Source organism: Gymnoscopelus microlampas (genome assembly GCF_963454915.1).
Source record: "Gymnoscopelus microlampas genome assembly, chromosome: 5".
NCBI classification, from domain to species: Eukaryota; Metazoa; Chordata; class Actinopteri; order Myctophiformes; family Myctophidae; genus Gymnoscopelus; species Gymnoscopelus microlampas.
The window spans coordinates 17,252,445-17,271,177 of NC_139942.1; the positions used below are offsets into that span (position 1 = coordinate 17,252,445).

The 18,733-nt window shown below is 43.2% G+C and overlaps 2 protein-coding genes across 2 annotated transcripts; one reads left to right on the top strand and one right to left on the bottom strand.

Moving 5' to 3' along the window:
• Window positions 1-24: 24 nt before the first annotated feature.
• LOC311046232 (uncharacterized protein) lies at window positions 25-10,777 on the bottom strand. Its single transcript, XM_084058434.1, has 10 exons — window positions 10,741-10,777; window positions 8,862-9,948; window positions 8,075-8,180; window positions 7,148-7,295; window positions 6,596-6,643; window positions 6,163-6,240; window positions 4,757-4,903; window positions 3,507-3,590; window positions 2,947-2,997; window positions 25-1,403 (listed from the first exon to the last, which is right to left on the bottom strand). The coding sequence occupies exons 2-10, from the start codon at window positions 9,898-9,900 to the stop codon at window positions 1,269-1,271; spliced, it is 1,836 nt and encodes a 611-aa protein (XP_083914560.1). The 5' UTR covers window positions 9,901-9,948; window positions 10,741-10,777; the 3' UTR covers window positions 25-1,268.
• A 2,318-nt stretch (window positions 10,778-13,095) lies between these two features.
• ahsg2 (alpha-2-HS-glycoprotein 2) lies at window positions 13,096-18,430 on the top strand. Its single transcript, XM_084057599.1, has 7 exons — window positions 13,096-13,336; window positions 14,083-14,193; window positions 14,825-14,906; window positions 15,265-15,422; window positions 15,583-15,678; window positions 15,972-16,043; window positions 17,644-18,430. Exons 1-7 carry the CDS (start codon window positions 13,130-13,132, stop codon window positions 18,211-18,213), a joined length of 1,296 nt encoding a protein of 431 aa, XP_083913725.1. The 5' UTR covers window positions 13,096-13,129; the 3' UTR covers window positions 18,214-18,430.
• The last annotated feature ends 303 nt before the right edge of the window (window positions 18,431-18,733 follow it).

Here is an 18,733-nt window from a genome sequence, read left to right on the forward strand (position 1 = left end):
TTATTAAGGTGCCAACCATAACATAATTATTCAGTCGCTCAGTGGCTGAATCATTTGATGCAAACAAATTCCAGACCACAATGAGATACAGTACTTCTATAAACTCTTTTCTTAAAGTATATTTTGGGGCTTTTTGGTTACTCCTCTCGAGTAGAAAAGGAAATCATCTAAGGCCATGTCAGGTTTTTGCATGACGTGTGTGCAGAGGAAAAGAGGGACAGACCGACAAAGCCTCCTGTTGGCCGACCCCCTGGGTCTGGCAAATATTAAAAACTAGAAAAAGTGCTCCTCGGAGCACAGGTCTCCGCCAGGTCTGATTGTTTACCCAGGTCTGTGTCAGTCGTGGGGTTCAGCCGTCAGGACATTTGCTGAGGGGGAAATGGAGTTTGTATGACAGATAGTGCAGTATATATTAAGCACCATAAGCATGATGTAAACATGATGAAATGAATAACTCATAAATATCACCACTCACTTAAAAAATATACTTTTTTTTTAAGTGAGCTTCCATCACTGATGACCACTGTTGTTTTTAAATAGCACCGCTCACTTCACACTGGGTGTGATTTTTTAATTTCATCATGCGTCTCGCTAGCCAATCACAGCGCGTCTGCGAAGTTCGAAGTTAATTTCATCATGTGTCTCGCTAGCCAATCACAACACGTCCTGCAGAGCTTAGCCTATGGCTTAGCCTATGGGCGGAGATTAGGTGTTCACAGACGGACGGACACACACACACACGGACAGACGGACGGAGGGTAAAACATACTCTCCGCCATCGGCCTGGCGGAGACAATAACTGACAAGCGCACAACGTGTCGCATCATTGGCTATTTTCACAATTTTAAAGTGATTTTTTTTCAAATAATAATTAAAAACGAACAGTTTTGGACATACAAGGTTTCCACCCGACAGCAACGATATGATGTTACAGCGCAGTAAACGGAAACCTCAAACAGAAATCAAGACCGTGGTTACAGTTTTCCCTCTAATCATAAGCAGCATCTTAGTCATCGTATGTCGGGAGGGATGGGAGGGATGTCCAAAACTGTTACTTCTCAGGATTCAAATTCAAATATACCAAAAGTAGCAGATCGACAAGTTTGTCTACTACTTTTGATGCTTTTGTGTGACGCTGTAGCATGATCAAGTAGGGCGTCGATTTACGACAAAAAAAACACAAAAAGTTAAGACGTTTCTGCCCGACAGCAACATCATACTGTACGTTCATATTTTGATGGGGGAACGCAGAAGACTGAGGCGGGTGTTCACAGGGTCATAGCCGGCCTTGATCTTTCCTGGATCTTACAGTCACACAGCTCTTTGTAAATTCTCTGCCGCACCCATGGTATGTGCTTCTGGGTGAAATCGAAGGGCTTTCCCGAGGCAAGGCACCTACAGTACTGAGAGAAAAGACAGAGAGAGAAACCAGACACAGACAGAGACTATTAATATATGAAATGAATGCATCAATTACAACGGATGCTTCTTGATTGTATAATATCGTCGCTGCCGGTCTAGTGCAGAGGTCTTCAACAGGGGGTCCGGGACCCCTAGGGGGTCTTCAGTTACTACAGGGGGGGCCGCCAAATCTTCGTGTGATAGAATATTTGTTTTTACATTAACCACCTGAACCCTAGCATCTCTATTCTGAGGGGAACTTTAGCCTAAAAATAGCCGATCTACAAGCTCACAACGCCTCGCGCTGCGAGGCGTTGTGAGCTTGTACATCTGCTATTTTCAGGCAAAGAGAGGGGGGAAAAGAGCAGACTAAGTACAGAGTGAAAGTTGTATTTAGTATTGAGGGTTTAAGTGGTTAAATGTCTGAAAATACATATGAACATGAAACCAACATCTATGAAAAGCTTTAATCTGCAACACAAGTTTATGCAATATATAGTGGGGGTCCCTGCTTCATCACTCTCTCAGAGAGGGGGTCCTTGGGCTGAAAACGTTGAGGACCCCTTCTTCATAAATGAATGCCCTCTTTTGTCATGTGTGTCGCGCAAAAGGAGCAAAAAAATAATCGATCTACAAGCTCACATCACGTCCGTGTTTTCGGGGTGTGTGTGTGTGTGTGTGTGTGTGTGTGTGTGTGTGTGCGTGTGTGTGTGTGTGTGTGTGTGTGTGTGTGTGTGTGGCCACATGTGGAGGAGGACCATGTATACGTCACGGGAGAAGGGGAAAAACCTGTACGTGTGATGCAGACGTCTTCCGCGAGGAGACGTGAAACTCTGTCGAGCCTACACTTCATGTACACTTGGTCAGAGCCGCGCCAAGCGCGCTCGGAGAGCCCACTCGGCTCCTCCACTCGGCTCCTCCAAAAAGCTAATGACCAATAGGCTCTATGCACAGCAGCCATGTTGGAAAGAAATTGGGCCTCTTCCTTCACAGGTGTTACCAATGATACTAATGAATGCTCTGTCCCATTTAGTGTAGCACAGTGGTTCTCAAACGTTTTAATTTCAAGGACCATCATAACTCTGAGAGTGCACAAATGGAACCAAATGGACCCGTAAGGGTCCATTTGGTTCCATTTGTGCACTCTCAGAGTTACACACCCGTAAGGGGCCATTTGAAACCTCCTCAAGGAACCATGAGGGTCCCTGGACCACACTTTGAGACCCACTGGTGTTGCAGAGTGTTTCCAGTGAGCCAACATGCACATTATCAGCACCCTGACTCTGTTTGACCAGCGTGGAACAGAGCCTTCATTAGTATCATTGGTAACACCTATGAAGGAAGTAAGGAAGGGGCCCAACTTCTTTTCAATATGGCTGCTGTGCATAGAGCCTATTGGGACCAACCCATTTCCGGCTCAAGCTGGAGTGACCGAGTGGGAGTGAGCGAGTGGTCGAGATTTGGGGTATTGGAATTCAGCTATAGACATTGGTGACAGTTCCCCCTCTAATCTGTTCATATCACATCAGAGATACATGCCCATACCTCCAAGACAAACACACCGCAGTCATTTTCATTGCTCTGTTGTGGAACTCCCTGCAAGAGGACAGAGAAAACAAATCATCAAACCATCACAATTGCCCTCCACAGCAACGGGCACGTTCAGCAGAGCACCACCAGGTGGTGCTCTAAAGCTGGATATTGCCAAAGACAAGCTCCTGTGCTGAGAAGCAAAGGTGGAGCATGCACATTTATAATTAGGGGCTGCAACTATTGGATAATAGCGATTATTGCATTTTTTTTTGTTTTTGTTTGTTTTTAATATCAAGAAATCAATTAACCGCTTAAACATTATGTTATACTTGGTCGCAGAGCGGCCGGTGTCATGCAGAAATAATGACAATAGCTGATCTACAAGAGATCTGCTATTTTCACAATTTCCTTTCATATGATTTGAAGCTTTTCACCTAGAATAACATCCCCAAAGTAGGGCTCGATTGTTAATCAATTATTTTATTAGATTAAAGATTACAGATTAAATCGATTAGATTGATTTCATTGTCACAGCCCCTACCCATTATGCAAGACAATGTGAATCAATATACCTCCTTGACCGACACAATCCAGTCATTTTGAAACGTAGTTTGCCGTCGCTCCTTTGCCTCTATTCTCAGGTAATTCATGAGGTCCTAAAGAAAACAAAGTGTCCGATCAGATTTGCACGTAACGATCCCTCGTACCTGACTGTGTTTAGACTTGGGTAAAAATACAAGTACAGACACAGATAAGTGGCCGGATACAAATTAAAGCATAAATGCCAGCAGTATTACTGACCTATTTTAAATGGCCAAAAAGAAAACAAGTTTGTCACATAAACATCACTGCTTTCACATTCAAGTTGTGCTACAGTACATTCCTGCTAATGTAGGTTTGTATCTAAATAAAACTGGTCCTCCATAATAAATACCAAAACCTACTAACCAACAATAAATCAAAACAACAGAGCACTGCTTTCACTTTGACATATTCCTGCTAATAAACACATCTTTGCAGACTTAATTCACTCGTGTTCACTTGTATTCACTCCAGTGCATACAACTGCTGAACCTCTCCAGTTGACATACATTTTAAGTGATACTTTGTCGTACGACATTTTTGCGTGCCGAAAATAGTCGATCTACCAGCTCACAATGCAACACATTTAAAACATCAATACTTGGACAATGATGTTAATTTAATTGTGGGAAGCCAAAAACGTGATCCGAAAATGTGATTCATTGTGCAGCAGTCCTGTATCGACCATATTCACATGGTGATTGGTCATTTTTGGTCTTTAAAGGACTCAGAATCAGCTCTATCGTCACATCACAGGTTTATAGAAGTAAAGAACAAGTGGCTAAAATTCGTTTTGGTGCAAGTTCTATTGTAAGAGAGATCAATCAAAGAAACAAACAAACAAACAAACAAACACATTATCTACATATTTCTTACATAATTGATCCTCACTAATGCTCATTATATGATGGCACCATTTCTGTCTACTCACTCCAACCTGTGGGTCGGGACCCCCAGGGGGATCCCCACATGATTTCGGGGGGGATCCGCGAATCATGTGTAATATTATTATTTTGGGCGGTCCCCAGTTCAAATACGATTATTTAGGGGGGTCCCCAGTTCATATACGATTATTTGGGGGGGTCCCCAGTTCAAATATGATTATTTTGGGGGGTCCCCAGTTCATATACGATTATTTGGGAGGGGGGGGGGTCCCCAGTTCAAATATGATCATTTTGGGGGGAAAATGTTGAGAACCTCCATGCCATAAGAGCAAAAATCCATGCACTGTCATCATTACCTGCAGTGGTGCTACCACCTCGAACACGACGCTTTGGGAATCGTAGAGGTGGAGCCTCTTCTCCACGGTGTCGACGGCCACCAGACACCAGTGGACGTCGTCCAGGTGGACGGGGACCAGCAGCAGCTGTTTGGAAAACAGATCTACCTGCAAGGCAAGAGGGAAACACCGGTGTCAAATGTTAAACCACGTCCGTCGATGTTCCCCTTGACTGCAGTGTGAACACCCTACTGTAGCTACACTCCAGTAATGTGTTGTTGTCGGGCAGACAAACCTCTTGTCTCCATATTTACCATTTTTAGTTCTTTCGTAAATGAATGCCCTACTTGATCATACTACAGCATCACATGAGACTATCAAAAGTAGCAGATCTACAACCTCGAAACACGGCGCGAAGCGACGTGTTTTTGCAGCGGAAACATGTGTTCATCGGCGATGATCGGCGTTGCCATTAAAAGATTTTAATCATTTTTTTTTAAATCGCCGATTAACGCATGTTTCCGCGGGAGCCTACTGCATTTGGGGGTAAATGGGGGTATCTTTGAAAAATCTCTGCAACACTTAAGCAACGTTATATTTGTCCGGGACCAGACAGTGGTACCAGCGGGTACATGGGAGAGTGGATTGACTGTCAAGGACCCTGGATACCGCCTTCCTAAATACAAAAAAGGTAAACAGGGTCCCGAAAGGGGCTATGGTTTGATATGCAATCCTTTATCCGTGGCTACAGCCAATGAGAGCACATTACAGCCACCCTGGCTAGGGGTGCTATTTACAAGCAACTCTACAGCAAAACAACCCCAAAGTTGCTTATAATAAGCGGACATGGCAACACTGTTTCTGCGCACTTTTAAGCTGGTTGACTTGTTTGTTTCATTGAGAGAGATAGAGACATACAGAGAAATAGAGAATTATTTAATGTCAATCAATAGCGTCCTGTCTCGGTCTAGCGCATATATCACGGGAGTCTGGCACGTTTTCGTGAGACGTCGGTTAAAAGGAATTATAATAAAAACAAATGTATGTATCGGGTCTGGATAGCATCCTAGTGAACTATCCTACAGTGTGTGATCCCTTGTCGGCGATCAATCGTATAGTGTGAAAACCACAATGACATATGACAGCCGATTTCAAGAAATAGACTCCTGTAGTGTGAAATGCTTAACGATCAGATGACCGCCCGACCACTGTAAAGGTCCTACAGTGTGTACCTGCCCTTACTCAACAAGAAAATGATTTCCCATATATTCAACAAATCATTGACTCACAATATTTAACATTACGATGCTCTTAGATCAGTCTATCCTCATCACAGAACCTCACTGAACATTTGCCGTCAGAACTAGCATTCAGTAATTTAATATTGTAAGCAGTGTTTGCACAGTTTATCATTGTGGTAAACAGACCTGTTTTGTCCACCTCCTAACTCCCTCATAGCCTTTGTTGATGAGCTGTTCGTGGAAGAAGCTGTTGAAAAAATGGACCTAAAAAGTGGAGACATTTTAATTCTATTAGTTTGATTGAAGCAAGAAATTAAAGGGCAATAGTGTTTTTAACTGTTGTTCCATTTCAGTCCAAACTATGAAGCACATGGGCCCTATCTTGCACGCCTTACCTCTTATGCCTCTTCGGCCTTTTTTACTATTTTGAAAAACATTCAAATAGACGATCTACAAGTGTCGATGTAGATCGGCTATTTTCATATAAAAAATGCAAGATAGGGCCACAGATGTCTAGAGGTGTAATAAAGCTACCTGGGTCAATTACGTTTTTGCTAACAATTCCTGCGTTAGGATTAATCGAAAAACAAATCGATAGAATAATCGCTGAGAAAATTACCTTGTGATGGGAAGACTCCATAATCAGTTCTCCATACATGTTTATGACCTTAGAGAATAAGAACCGCAATGAGTTACAAATCCCAAACAATCCAACATCAGCTTCTACTTTACTCTGGGGTTGTGACTGGCAAGACAGACCCCAACATTCAGCAGTATCTACATCACTGTCTCTCAAATGTTTTAAGATCGAGGACCCCATAACTCTGAGAGTGTACAATTGGAACCAAATGGACCACTCTCAAGAGTTACAGTGCTGTAAGGGTCCATTTTGGAACGCCCTTAATGAACCCTGAGGGCCCAAACGTGGCATCTTTCCATGGCGGCAGAACAGGTGCCAGTCACACTGGCAGGTCGCTCAAAACAAGAGCGATTACCAACAGAAGCATATTGGGTGATTTTGGCAAATGTTTTGGAGGCGCTACCCACACGTTTAGCTGTGTTGCTCATTCCACTAATGCCCGATCCTTACAAGCTGTACCTCGTTGTAAAGGTGACTAATCAATCATAAAAATTATATAAAACACATTGTTGGGTATACTAGAACACCCACCTGGTCATTGAGCCAGTTGTCATTCTCCAGTGAAGACAGATCTTCTAGTGTCAGCATGTGTTTCTTGTAGACCACTTGGAAGGAAGGAACTGGTCTCCTCACAACTGCAGCTTGATACGTTGCTGCCACCAACAAGACCCAGCTCTTCCTATGGGGATGAGAAAGAATTATTCTAGTGCCACACAAAAATGTTAATTTAAGTTAAAGTGCAAAGTCCTAGCGTTCCCAAGGAGGCAAACGCAGTGCAACACAACTAATGAGGAGGGAGACCACTGTACAGTGCAAAAGAATAGTTTAAATGTCTTTAAATTCCTTTGTTGCCATGTACAGTACATACATAGCAACATACATTTGTTGTGATTTTTGAATAAATTATTTGAAGTTTTTCAGAAAATTTAGAAGGCGTTTTTAGAATCGGCCTCAGGTCTAAATGGGTTATACTTAATCAAAAATAGGCAATCTACAAGATCCCATGATGCAGTCCTTGACAGGAGAATATTTGAGAACCCACTGCTTTAAACTATGTTTTATTCTTTTTCACAATTGTTCAGAAACAGCTAAAATAGCAGATCTACAAGCTCCCATTGTGTCGCATTAGCGTGTAGATCGGGCATTATTGTAACATTTCCGTGATACTGTCATGTGACAAAGTATAAAATAGGTAATAAATGTATGGGGGGGTTAATAAAAAGATTAAGTATGGAGAATGATGATACAAGGTTTCTGCCAGACAATGCAGAGATATACTGCTATACCTCAGCGTGCTTGGAGCTTGTGGATCTGTTACTTATAATGCTTTTGTTTTTGTGTGACGCTGTAGTACAGTATAATCAAGTACGGCATTAATTTAAGAAAAAAACAAAAAGTTAGAATATGGAGATAGGTGGTTTCTGCCCGACGACGATGTGACGTGGCCCAAAATGTTACCTTTCATTGAAGTCCATCCTAAACTTGCTCCTCAAGTGGCTCAGTGTGTCTTTCCTCTGTAGCGCAAAGAAACTCCCATACATTCTATAGAAGCCGTCAAGGAATTCTACAAAGAGAATGCAAACAGTACAGTTTCAAAACAACGGACAGCAGCATAGGCCATTGATTCTTAACCTTTTTGAGCATATTGCCAACAATCCTCAAGGACCACCCAACCATTCCCCTCCACAGCAATATGCAGCATATAGTTGCTATCGGGCAGAAACCTCTCGTCTCCATATTTTGTAAATTAATGCCCTACTTGATAATACTTCAGCGTCACAAAAGTAGCCAAAATAGCAGATCTACAAGCTCTAAATGCGGCGCGAAGCGACGCGTTTTGAGCTTGTCGATCAGCTATTTTTGCTATTTCTGAATTTGAATCCTGAGAAGTAAGGGTTTTGGACGTATGAAGTTTCCACCCGACAGAGAAAATATATTATACTTAGTTGCATACCGGTGCTGCACAAGAAAAATAGCTGATCTACAAACTCAAGTTGTGAGCTATTCTCGGTGCGCAACACCCAGCGCAAGTATATCAAGCCCTTAACAACAGTCATTATTTCATTTCAAGCTTTCTTTTTTTTGGTTTAGATTTAACAAAAGGTACTATATAATATATTTTTTACATTTTTAAACATTTCCCACAGACCAGTGGTCCATGGTCCTGGTTGAGAAACAGTGGAAACATGTGAAAAATAATATCTATCTATATACATCCATCAATCCATAAATGGCTGGTATATACCATGTATATCCCTTTTCAGCACTTCATTGCTGATGTCAGTGTGACGCTGGGTTGGAGACGGCCCCATCTTACGATGAGACTTTTTACAGGCGACGTTCGTCCCACCGGTATGTGTGTCTGCGCTGGGCTCCTGAAGTGTAGTGACAGTACGCTGTTCTAATGGACCAACACGTTTACACGGCACAGGTTTACCGCGGCTTGCTTCTCCGTGCCTTTCGGATGACGACAGCAGTTCCTTTTGTGCCTTTTTAACGCGTCTAATAATGTCACGGTCCACACTGCGGACCTGCAGAGTTTGGGAATTAATGCATGATGACAGGGCAGGTGGGCTCGTATGTTCACAGAACTGGACGGAGCTGTGTTTTCCATCAGATTGCCCCATCTTGTTTAGTCCGCTTTGACCAGCAGCGCTACGACTAATATCTGTGCTGGTTAAGGATTCTGCCCTGACCTCGCGTATACTCGCCGTCGGGTCCTGGAGAGAGCTCTCTTTGACCGGTCGGTCTTCAGCGAGGGCTAGAGTTCTTTCTGACAACTCCCTTTGATCCTGTGGCCAGTGACTTTCAACTTCCACTTTACGTTTCCGGGACCTTGTCTTGGTGGTAGAACCGGAGCGGGTGTTGTGTCTGTTCAAGAAACTTTGGACTTCTCTTCGACCCCTGGCGTTGGACGGCGAGAGACGGCATCTCACTTTCTTCCAGTTCCTCCACAACCAAAATCTGACGTTAGCACCAATGCGTCTCTTGGGAGAGGGGTGGGAAACACCCTTCAGAGATGACTTCAACTTCTTTTTCCTCTTTTTGTTTACATAGTCTTTGCTTTTCTTTGGTGGCTGAGTGGTTGATGCATCATCATGTACATCTTGGCCATTGTTTAATGTCAAGGATGCAGCGTCATGTGCCAGCGAAGAGATGTGTGGTTTATTTAGGCAACCTGCTACATTAAGTTCCTTCTGAACAGACTTTGACTGCAGAGGTAAACGCATGTGTGTCTTGAGGGCCCAGCCCCGGGCCTTTCTTCTGCGCCTGCTGGATTCCATTGTAAGTAGTTCTGCTTCAATTCAGCTGCCGCACCACAATTATTACCTCTGTTTAAAAAGAACGAAACTGTTAGGACTGTGAGAATCAGTGTTGGCCAACTTAACTACGTACATTATTTAGATTAACTACATTTCCCAGTAGCGTGTTATTAGTTTTACTACTACCAGAATTCAAGTAGGCTATAATAGCTCAATTATTTAAGCTATTGATTTAATTGTCTTCACATTGTAGGTAAGAGCTTAAATAGCACGTCAACACAAAATTGCACAACAGAGTTTGTCATCACATAAAAGAGAGAATTGTCCATCTCCATCTATTCATATATATGTATAGCTTTTACACTGTTGTATGTGCTCACTCATTTGTAATAACATGTCCTCAGCCAAGTAGTTTAGTAAGTAATTTGTAGTGTAGCTAGCAACTTGTTTTGAAAGAGACCTTAGTGTAGTTCAGTTACTTTTAATACAGACTGAGTAACTAGCTCAGCTAGCTACATTTGTAAAGTAGCTTAGGTTTCTATTTACTGCTCAGTGTTCAGATCCGGTCTAGAACCCGCCTACTATATTTGGTAATTTGCAAGCATGACGGGCGCCGCACACAGCCCGTTTCCGTATCCGCTCAAGACCGGATGTGCAACACGCAAAGCAAATTGATCCCAGTCTGCACTAGCCTCTGCAGGGTAACGTTTCCTTTAACCTCAGCTGCAACTATTGGCCTATCAACGTGTTGTTTGTTGTGTCAACGTTTTTTGAGTGAATAAATAAACAAACAGTCATTGTGAAATAGACGTGTATATTGAAGATCGTCATACAAATGTGATAAAGATGTGTTATTCATACCACAACGTCCACGCCATTGAGCATCATGACGACCGAGAACAGCTGTTTACCTCTCCATGTGGCACTGTCGCGTGTGTATTGCGTCACTGGCATCCCCACCAATCCAATTTCGGGTGTGTGTGTGTGTGTGTGTGTGTGTGTGTGTGTGTGTGTGTGTGTGTGTGTGTGTGTGTCAGGGCTGGATTAACATCTCACAGTGCCCCTGGGCACCACCAACTGCCAGTGCCCCCCCCCGTCATGCGGCCGCGCGCGAAGCGCGCGGGCGCCCGCGTGTGTGTGTGTGTGTGTGTGTGTGCGAAAAAATGTTGTGTTTTTTTTTTTTTTCCCTCTAATCTAGCTAATTTTACACTGTGTTATTCGTATTAGATAACAACAAAATGGGAACAATTTTCGTTAAAAAAAAAAAAAAAAAAAAAACGATTTTTTTTTTTTTTTTTTTTTTGGGGTGCCCCCTGATGCCCAGGGCCCCGGGGCACGTGCCCAAAGTGCCCATATGGTAGATCCGGCCCTGGTGTGTGTGTGTGTGTGTGTGCGTGCGTGTGTGCGTGCGTGCGTGCGTGCGTGCGCACGCGCGCGCGAGCGAGCGAGCGAGCGAGCGAGAGAGAGAGAGAGAACATATTTTCTTTTTCTTAAAAAAAATGCATATATGATGTTCTGCATAGTATTGTATATCTCTGTCATTTAATGTCATACCATGAATTGAGTACAAAGGACCCCAATGGAAACAAGCCAATGGCTTTCTTGGGTTTTTTAATTCCTATTAGCTGACCTTGTATTGAACTGTACTTTCATGTGCTTCTTTTTCTGCAAACTTCTAATAAAGTATTCAATCAATCAAAGAGAGTGTGCATGTCTTTACTCTTTACAGAAGTTAACATGATATATTCTATTGTGAATTGTGCCTCCAACCAGCTGCATCCCAGAACCAGAACTAAGCCTGACTATTGGCCATTGTTTCCCCTAAAACATACACATAAATAGATGCACATAAACCAACAACATCACAATAGACACAGTGCATAACACCCTGGAGTTCTCCCCTGGCAAACCACAAAGCCACGGTCCATTTATTGTGCCAGGCCCAGTAAGCATGACCCCTGATTCCGTCTACGACAAAGTATTAAATCAGGCGAGGTTAATGTACAGAATTTCTTCAAATAGCTGTTACTTTCTTTTCCTGAGCTTACCAATAAACATTATATCCCTTTGTTAATTAAATACATGTTGTTTACTGTACTTTCCAGAATAGCATTAAATGATATTACCTTATATTATTAAATATTAATATTTACTATATTATGAACCATTAAGACAAAAATCTACTTGTATTATATGTCACATTCATCAAATCAAACAAAGAATGTATTGAAGGAAACAGTATTAATCTGCCCTGTGTGACCACAGAGTTCTGTGAGACTGGTGGTTCATCCATTCTGATTGGGGCTTTTATGATCGGCTCTCAACTTGTGATTCTGGGAATGATCCTGATGTGATATCTATTCCTCTGCAGGCTTCCAGGGAACAGGTCTATGTTGTAAGACCTTAGAGTCATGGCTGGGCCTCTGATGATTCTTTCCTTTGACTGACTGTTGGATGCCCTCCCTTTGTGTGTATTGTTCCCCCATGTGGACTACTTTTCCTTTGTGGATTGTTACCATGTGATTTTTTTCCATAATGCGGACTACCTTCTTATGTGAACCTGCCGTTGTGCTGCTACTTTTTGCACATTATGTCTAACCACATACTGTATACGTACTGTACATACCTGCTGCTATGTGGACCTACCGATGCGTTGCCACTCTTTTGCATCTTATGTTTGACCTCATATACATAGTGTACCTGCTGCTTATTTATGCTGTGTGTAAATGTATTATATCTTGCTCCTCCTTGACACATTTTGAAACCATTTTTACAGCATCTTCTCTTATGGGGGGTCTCTGGCACAAAATAGTTTCAATCAATGGGCCCGTGGCCAAATATTTGAAAATATTTGAGGACCAATTCTTACAACATAGACCATAATGGTCTATCTATGTTGTAGAGTCATGGCTTGGTCTCTGATGGTTCTGTACCCTGGCCTACAGCAACTAAAGGGAACTCTATTAATTGTCTGGATTGTGATGTCAAGGATTCTGACTACGATGCACTGGTTCACTCCAGATTAGACTTTGTCAGCTTACATTTATTTTGGCTGCGATCCCAAGCCAGAGACCATGAATACACCACCCACATGTGACGCAGGAGTCGGAGGGATGATCACTGTGTTTACCTTGGCTCTGCTCTGTTTAAAGTACAAGAGATATATGGGTGCATGGCCTCTGTCTCACTTATAGTACCTGCACTTGAGTAGCGGCTTTGATTTGCTCTGCTGCTTTGCATCAATTCGAACATGACTCTCCTGGGCCTCACTGTGGTTCTGGGATTACTAGCGGGCGGACGGGCAGCGATTCTGCTGCCCAACGAGCTCCGTCCAGCATGTGACTCCCCTGAGGCCGAGGCCGCTGCTCTTGCTGCCCAAGACTTCATCAACACCCAGCACAACCACGGCTACAAGTACGCCCTCAACAGAATCGAGGACATCAAGATTCTCCAGCAGGTAAGCGTGCTGGTGTACAGGCGATCAAGGCCGTAGAGCAGTGGTTCTCAAACATTTTCACGTCAAGGACCCAAATTGATCATTATTTGATCCCATTTGGAGTGAGTTTGTGCCAGGCACCCCCATGAGAGGAGATTTGTCAACATTTTTTAAAATACAAATCTACAAGCTCACGATGCTACACGTTGTGAGCTTGCAATTTGGCAGTTTTTCAATAGCCAAAAGAAACGTCATTTTAATCATTTCACTGGGGACCCACAGGAACCCCCTCAATGACCCCTGTCCCACTTTGAGAACCGTGGGTGTAGAGTAAGACCAGGTTACATGTTACCATTATGGGCCCACTCTAAATGTTATGTATACAGTGAGAAAGATCCCGCACACTGTCCGATAGAAGTTGCAAAATTCTTTACTACGAAATTATGTTTTGGTCCTTAGACTGTATTTATGTTGATGAAGCTCTGATGAAGCACCGAAACGTCGTTTTGTATTAAAGATTCTTGCAAGTTTTTAGACAGTGTGCGCCGTGCAGGATATTTCTAACTGTGCAGTTGGACTCTCATTTTGTCCTACGCACCTGTCGGCAACGTTTTAGGTGCGCATCGGCCTTTTCTTCAATTATGTATACAGTGAAATCTGTGTGGTAAATTCACAGCATGAAAAAGTTGAGTGAAATTCCATAGTCTCACTGCCTCTCCAGTCTGATAGTTTTCACATAATGCCAACCTCCTCTGCCCTCTCCTCAGCCTGGAGCAGATGACCTCTATATCATGGAGGTGGACCTGCTGGAGACCAACTGTCACATCCAGGATCCCACACCACTGGCCAACTGCACTGTCAGACCCAAAGTCTTAACGGTGAGTCTTCGTATCTTTGACTCACGGCAGGCCATGAGCTTCAGGCATTGAACCAGAATGAAAGAATTAGAATCATCTTCATTATCACGTCACACAATTAGAGGTGTAAAGAAGTGGGTGAATTATTATTAATATTTTTTGCGCTCCATAATTTGTAGTTTTCGGGAGACGATAGGGAATAGAACAGACGTAGGGCAGAGCAGGAGAGTTAAGAAGAAAAGAACACAGGATACAAACAGCTCAAATAATGAAAGTTATATACATACATTCAGATAGCTGCCCTCCATCAAACACACAATATTGTGCTATTATTGAGATCAATTCTCACAGGATGACACTAAAGAAAGGACTAGGTAAAGATCAGATAAACCCTTATTGAACCCTGTGGGGACACTGAGGATATGTAAAGTTAAGAGGAGAGAGTTAAGAATAAGATAAACATGCAATATATAGACATGTAGACCAACACTAGACATACTGTATGCACAATGCACATGGCGTGACTGAGTTGACATACGCATACAGTATATAATAATATACATAAATAAATACAAGAATAGATGTACAATCTAAGAGGAGAATGGTACACATTCATCAGTTCTAGATGTATTCATTTGTTGTGTCTTTTCAGGCAGTTGAAGGAGATTGTGATGTGGTTCTGAAAAACGTGGGTGGTGCAATGGCTGTACAGGCGTTCAAGTGTAAAACAGAAGGTCTTTAAACACACACGCACGGAATCAAACACACACACACACACACACACACACACACCCAAACCCTTCATTTATGGCCTAAACCTAACCTCTAAATACCTAATCCCAACCCTAACCGCAACCTGAATCTGTGTAAGCCTAGGTGTAAGTGTCACCTGAATAAGTGCAAGCCTAACTCATATGACATATAACATATTTGAGTGACAATGTCACAATGTCTATTTCTCAAATTCTACTATACTTATCTTGACTTTTGGCCTTTACCAGCATAGTAATACAACAGTACACACGCACACACACACACAGCCCCATGTGCACTCACGTGCGCTTATACCTCTCCTGCTCTGATGACATGCAGAATCTACAGAGGATCTATGCCTGGGCTGCGCTACACTGCTTCCCTTGAATGACACCATTGGTCTGGACTTTGTCAAAGCCTCTATGGTCACCTTGAACAACAACACAGTAGCAGGCGCATCGTTTGCTGTGGCGGAGGTTGGGAGAATGTCGTCACAGGTAGGCCTAAGCCTGTCCTAAACGGACTTATTTGGATGATATAATACAAAAAGATTATTTGAAATTGTATTATTATTATTATTATTTCTACTTTTATTTTCCTTACTTCAATACGAATGGATCTGTCAGTATACAAAGATGTCTCAACTGTATGTTACAGGTAGTGAGTGGTGGACCCATGTATGCAGCAGAATTTCTCATCGTACAGGCTAATTGCACTGGTGACGACTGTGTCCCCAGCCATGATGCATTGGCTGTAAGTACACAAGGTTTATGTATCTTGAATGTATCTGAAGAGGATGAAATACAATGTTTTTGTCAAAGAATAACAGAGAGGAAAAAATAGAAACGTTCAAACATAATTTGCTAAAATTCAGTCTACCCTTTAGGTTTGAATATTGTTAACAAATCGACAGCCCTACAGTACCAGCTCACATCCAAAACAAATTTTGATTAAAATCCCAATGGTTGTCATCAATATAGTGATAACAAATTATTGTGATCAAATACAAGGTAAAAAGGGTGACTTTTCCTTCCTTTCTCCATCAGCAACGTGGCTTTTGTACCTCAAAAGGTCTGAACTTTGGACACGCAGTGGACTGCAAAATGTTCCCCAGTCTGGTAAGATTAGCCCGACACAGCCACACAATGAAAATAGCCCATCTACAAGATCCGTTGCAATGCCAGTGGTTCTAACAGTTGGGTTTGGGGTCCCCCAGGGCGTCTTGGGGGGGTTCCAGGGGGTCCCCAGAAAAATGAGGAATCTGTTTAATTGCTTGATCCCTGTTTTATACTTCGACTATTCACAAATTTAGGCCTTGGCAATTTTTGAGAATCTTCTCCTATAGCCTAATGACATGCCAAAAATTAGCTCCGACGGAACCTCTCCCTCCGCTGTATAGCTCCGAGATGAGGTTCCTCGTTAGTTACTGCCGTCTGTTTTCGAAATGGTCGCACGTCGTCCACTTTACATGTTTCTTACCCCTTTTTGCACATCGTATCCAAAAAGTAAAGCATTTCCGCCACTCTCTCAGATGTTTGAAGTTTTAACGCGCCATAAAAGCCATCCAACGGGTTGAAGAAAGTATTTAATTTGCCTCGGTTTTCATCCGGTTACATGGTTTTTAAGACATTGCGCAAGAGTTGCGCCCGTAGAGATAACATTACTGGTTACCCTACTGGTCAAATGTTGAATTGCATCTTCTAATGCAAAATATTATGGAACCGGATGAAAACCGAGGCAAATTAAATACTTTCTTCAACCCGTTGGAAAGCTTTTATGGCGCGTTAAAACTTCAAACACCTGAGAGAGTGGCGGAAATGCTTTACTTTTTGGATACGATGTGCAGAAAGGGGTAAGAAACATGTAAAGTGGACGACGTGCGACCATTTCGAAAACAGACGGCAGTAACTAACGAGGGACCTCATCTCGGAGCTATACAGCGTACAGCGGAGGGAGAGGTTCCGTAGGGGCTAGCCAAAAATAGGAAAACGCCAGGGAAACAAGCTTGCTATGTCCTTTCTCCATTTTCAGTTTGCAAGAACAGTCAGCAACTTTTTCACAATGTAATTTATGTGTAAAAACAGAGTGATCCTGCACACTGGAACTTGCAAAAAATACTATTATTAATGAACAACAACCTTGGTCCTTCATCACAGTGACCACCACACATTTACGGGTTACACCTCTCACAGGGTGTATGTAGGTCCCTGTCCATTGTCTACATCCAGTAATTCAATCAAAGCACACACCAATCACCAAACCAATTTGACACACCTCAATAAAAAATCTATCTAAAATATCAGAAGTGCAAATATATGAGTACATTGCATACATTACAAACATGAATGTAGACATAGAATAGCACTACAAAAGCATCACGACTACATAGAAATCATACTGTATACCAGAGTGTCTCAAAGAAACCTAAAGCTTAATATCTCCCCCGACCAAGGGGGATTCCCATTTAAGCTAGTGGATAAGATGGTTGACTTTAGTGTGCCACTGTCCCTTCCCAACGCAGTTGACCTGGGTTTGAATCCCGGGCGTTACATATGCAAGCCGGAAATAGCCGATCTATAAGCCCACAACGCGTCACGGATGAGATTATAGATGTTGTGAGCTTATAGATCTGATCTTTTCGACACACGACACAGACGTATGCTCAATTCATACTTTCATCACTCACTCCTTCACAAATACGTCTTCTTCATTCTGCAGATTCCCGTCATGGACGCCAACAACACTGTTGTCCACGCCCCTCCTGCAGGCCCGGTGTTCCCCGTTCACACGGCTACCCTGTCGGCCAAGCACGGCCTGCGGCACCACAAGCTCACCCTCCTCCACAATCCGGCCCAGACCCTCCTCCTGTCTGTGTCTGGGGAGTCACCTGAGTCCAGCGAGGTGGTGCCTGTGGCCACAGCAGTGAATGTGGCCCCGGTGGTGCCCGTAGCCCCAGCGGTGGCTGCGGCGGCCGACCCCGCTCCGGCTGCGGCCGACCCCGCTCCGGCTGCAGCGGATCCCGCTCCGGCTGCAGCGGACCCCGCTCCGGCTGCAGCAGCGGACCCCACTCCGGCTGCAGCAGCGGACCCCAGCGCAGCAGCGGAAGCTGCTCCTGCAGACGACTCGTCAGCCAGTGCCTCTATGAGCAAATCAATGGAGGCCCCCGCCGTGATGGTGAAGAGAGAGGCACCGCTGGCCGACGCAGCTATGGACGTCCCTGCTGTTATGCCGGCAGTACCCATTAATCTAGTGCCACTGTGCCCAGGGAGGATTAGATACTTCGATTAGATACTTCAGGCCCTTCAAAAGGCAACACAGACTGTGTTTGCAGGAATGTATCCTGCTATAGATAAATAGGTGCCTGCCTGCTAGGCACAGATGTGTCCCTTCTCCTCTTAAGGGCCATTATTGGTGCAATACAATAAAATCACCAAAGGCACAGAAATGTTGTGCATTGCTTAAAAACTGTTTGAAATGTATGAATAATAAAGATTTACACCCCACACTGTTGTGCATGCTCATGAGTTAATCACTCAGCGCTCTATAGACAATGTCGCCTGACGAATAACGAAAATAGCTGAGCTTGTAGATCCGCTATTTTAGCTATTTTTTAACCTTTATATACTTTTGAACATTTTTGATAATGTCAACCTGTCTTCAACCATCATGACATACCCAAAATAGACACACCAGGTTGAAAGTGATTAAGGCCAAATGTATAGGCATGGCATTAAGGTGCATTGTTCAATACAGTGACAATAAACATCTCATTGTAAAACACATCGCAAATTTACACAAAATGTTTAAA